Source organism: Tupaia chinensis, unplaced genomic scaffold (assembly GCF_000334495.1).
Source record: "Tupaia chinensis unplaced genomic scaffold, TupChi_1.0 Scaffold000671_1, whole genome shotgun sequence".
NCBI lineage: Eukaryota > Metazoa > Chordata > Mammalia > Scandentia > Tupaiidae > Tupaia > Tupaia belangeri.
The window spans coordinates 4,204,825-4,207,499 of NW_006160193.1; the positions used below are offsets into that span (position 1 = coordinate 4,204,825).

At 57.5% G+C, this 2,675-nt stretch overlaps 1 protein-coding gene across 5 annotated transcripts in view; it reads right to left on the reverse strand.

The window, feature by feature from the left end:
- Nucleotides 1–113: 113 nt before the first annotated feature.
- Nucleotides 114–2,675, reverse strand: part of WARS1 (tryptophanyl-tRNA synthetase 1) — a 32,476-nt gene continuing 29,914 nt past the window's right edge. For 4 of the 5 annotated variants that reach the window (XM_006159986.3, XM_006159983.3, XM_006159985.3 and 1 more), the window contains 2 exons: nucleotides 1,746–1,886; nucleotides 114–808 (listed from right to left, as the gene is read on the reverse strand). In XM_006159986.3, coding sequence (XP_006160048.1) covers nucleotides 647–808; nucleotides 1,746–1,886 — 303 coding nt within the window. In that variant the 3' untranslated portion in view covers nucleotides 114–646. The remainder of the gene's footprint in view (nucleotides 809–1,745; nucleotides 1,887–2,675) is intronic. The other variant, XM_014592199.2, reaches the window with a different exon arrangement.

Below are 2,675 nucleotides of genomic sequence, written 5' to 3' on the forward strand. Positions count from 1 at the left end.
GCTTCTGCAGAGCAGGATTTCTGGAGTAGGATGCATGCGGGTCTGCAGGTCAGAGAGTAACGGAAGTTTCGCCCACAAGAGGCTCACTATAATAAAACTGCCCACTCTGCTGGTCCGCGTTAAAAGCAGTTTTAAAGCAGGGTGGTTTCTTGGTCATTGTACGGCAGCTTCTAGCTGTCATTTTCTGTTTTGGCATAGGCTGAAATACATCTTGTGCCAGTTACACGGCCCACACCAGCCTCCCGAAGCACGCTTTCATTTCCCGACATATATACACGAGGCTGCTGCTCCACACGCAGACACGGGGCACATATTTTACAGGGCAGGTTGTGAGTCTCTCTGGGACCCTCGGCTGCTTTCAGATGGACAGTCCTCGGTGGACCAGGCTGGACAGCCCACGGACTTCCTGCCAGACTCCGCATACCCGGGCTGTTCTGCAAGAGACCTGCAGCGGGATTCTCCATCCACACACGCTGCCAGTCAGAACCCGGTCTCCACGCAGTGCTTCTCACCCCCCGAGAGAGAACTGAAAGACAGGGAGAAACGGTGTCGCTCACGGACACGGGCTTCTGGACGGCAGCCCGGGAGTGGCACTCGGCTGAACTGGGGGCACGGACAGACACCTCTCCTCCTACCAAGATGGGCGTCACTGGAAGTCGAAGGACAGCTTCCGGGGGGTCATGAACTCCTTCACGACCTCGTCGGTGACCTCCTTGCGCCGGGCCTGGTGCTCGGCGATCAGGGGCTGCAGGACTTCTATGAGCTCCTTCTTGAGCTCCCCGGTGAGCATAGCTCCGCTGCTGTAATCCTGCCGGAGGAGGCGGCAGCTGTGAGGGCGGCCCTGCAAGTCTCGCGCACTCGCCCACAGCTGGGCCGCCCCAGCCAGGCTGCGGAGCTGAGCAGCAGACAAGGCAGCAGTAGCCTAAAACCACGCCGCCCACCCACACACGCGGTGCCGACACCCAGGCACCCCACCTGTCCGGCCAGCTGGCTTCCACAGAACCTTGGCTGGTGTCTTTCATTTTCTCACACGCGAGTAATGGAGGCTCCTCAAACAAATGTCAGGAAATGCCCAGGCTGCAGGCGGCAGCAGGGAAGGGGGGCCCCGTGATGCCAGTCACAGCCGGCACAGCTTGTGTAACGGTGCCTCCTCCCTCCACACTGCCAGTCTGGTACCCCTTTGCCCTCTCGCAGTCGTGTTTCCCTGTGTCGGTAAAAGCCTTAAGCAGGTCACAGCACACAATCGCCCACCCCCGCCAGCTCCCGCTCAGTGCCGCCCTGTGGGACGACTATGCTAAGACCCCTCCGCCTTTAAGACTTCCAACATCTCTGGGAGCCAAGCCTTTTCTTACTCAGGATCCTTTCCCTGAAAAGATTCCTAGCACTGGGAAACCTGCGGCAAAGGCTGAGTGTCCTGGGGCTCTCACCAGCTGCTCTAGGCTGTGGGCAGCAATCCCCGCCCCTGCACACAGCTGACTGCAACACAGACGCTGCTCGTGCCCGGGGAGCGGCTGCAGCTCTGACGTCAGGGCTGATACTTCCCAGGACAGCATAAGAGGAAGTCTGTGTGATTCCCAAGTCACTAGCGACCCGGGCTTCTTGGGAGCTTTGTCCGTGACGCTCCCTGGAGCAGGGTACGATGTGAGCAGCCTGCAGTTTCGGCATGTCCGCTGCACGCCTGCTCCTGGGAGCTGGACACCACCCAGGCACCAGAGGCTCCCACCGGGCACGGGGCTCGTGCTCACCTTCCTGATCTGCTCCAGCCTGTCATCATCCTCCAGGAAGAAGGTCAGGTACATGAATGATACGTCCAGGTCGCAGTCACCACCAAACTGCCTGTGCTCCTCCATGGTGTCTCTGCCTCCCGAGAAGGCGTGCTTGTTGACCTGCAGCAGCGGCAGGACATGAAAGGACACGTCAGTGTGGCCACACGCCTGGAGATGGTCAGACCAGGGGTGGGAGCCCAGCTGGCACCTGTTCCAGACTGGGCTGGGGCACTGCGAGTGGCAGGCGGGGCCAGGAGGCATGTCCGGGGGAGTTGGCACACCTTAGCTGGCTGGGGGTGGGCCTGTGGGCTGACAGTAAAAGTAGCACTCACGTTCCTTTTCCTCTTTTAAAGAAGTGGGCCAGCAGGTGGTGTGGTTAAGGTGCTGGATCCCATAGGGCCAACTGTGCAGTTTGAGTCCTGGGCTTGGTAGCTTGAAAAACACGCTGAGCATGTCCTGACCCTAGGGGGAACAGCCACACGGCAATTTCCTCCATTCTCCTTCCTGGATTTTGGACATGCATGCACACACACCTGCTGTGAGTCTCAGGCTGTCAGGCCCAGGATTCAAACCGCAGTTGGCCATGTGGGAGTCCAGCACCTTAACCATTACACGCCCTGCTAGTCCCTCCAAGGGCAATTTATCTTTTAAAAAGATTACTCATTTTACTTTACTTATTACTATTATTGTTATTAATTTGCTAGGGGTCTACAGACGGCATGGTGCTTAAAGTGCTGGACTCCCACATGGCCGACCACAGTCTGAGTCCCAGACCTGGCAGCTTGCTTCCTCACTTTCTGTCTGTCTTTCTTTCTTTTTTTTTCTTTTCTTTTTTTGGAGAGATTTTTTTTTAATACCTTTTTTTTTTGGGGGGGGGGAGGTTTTTTCCATACGGGCGCGTGCGTCTCC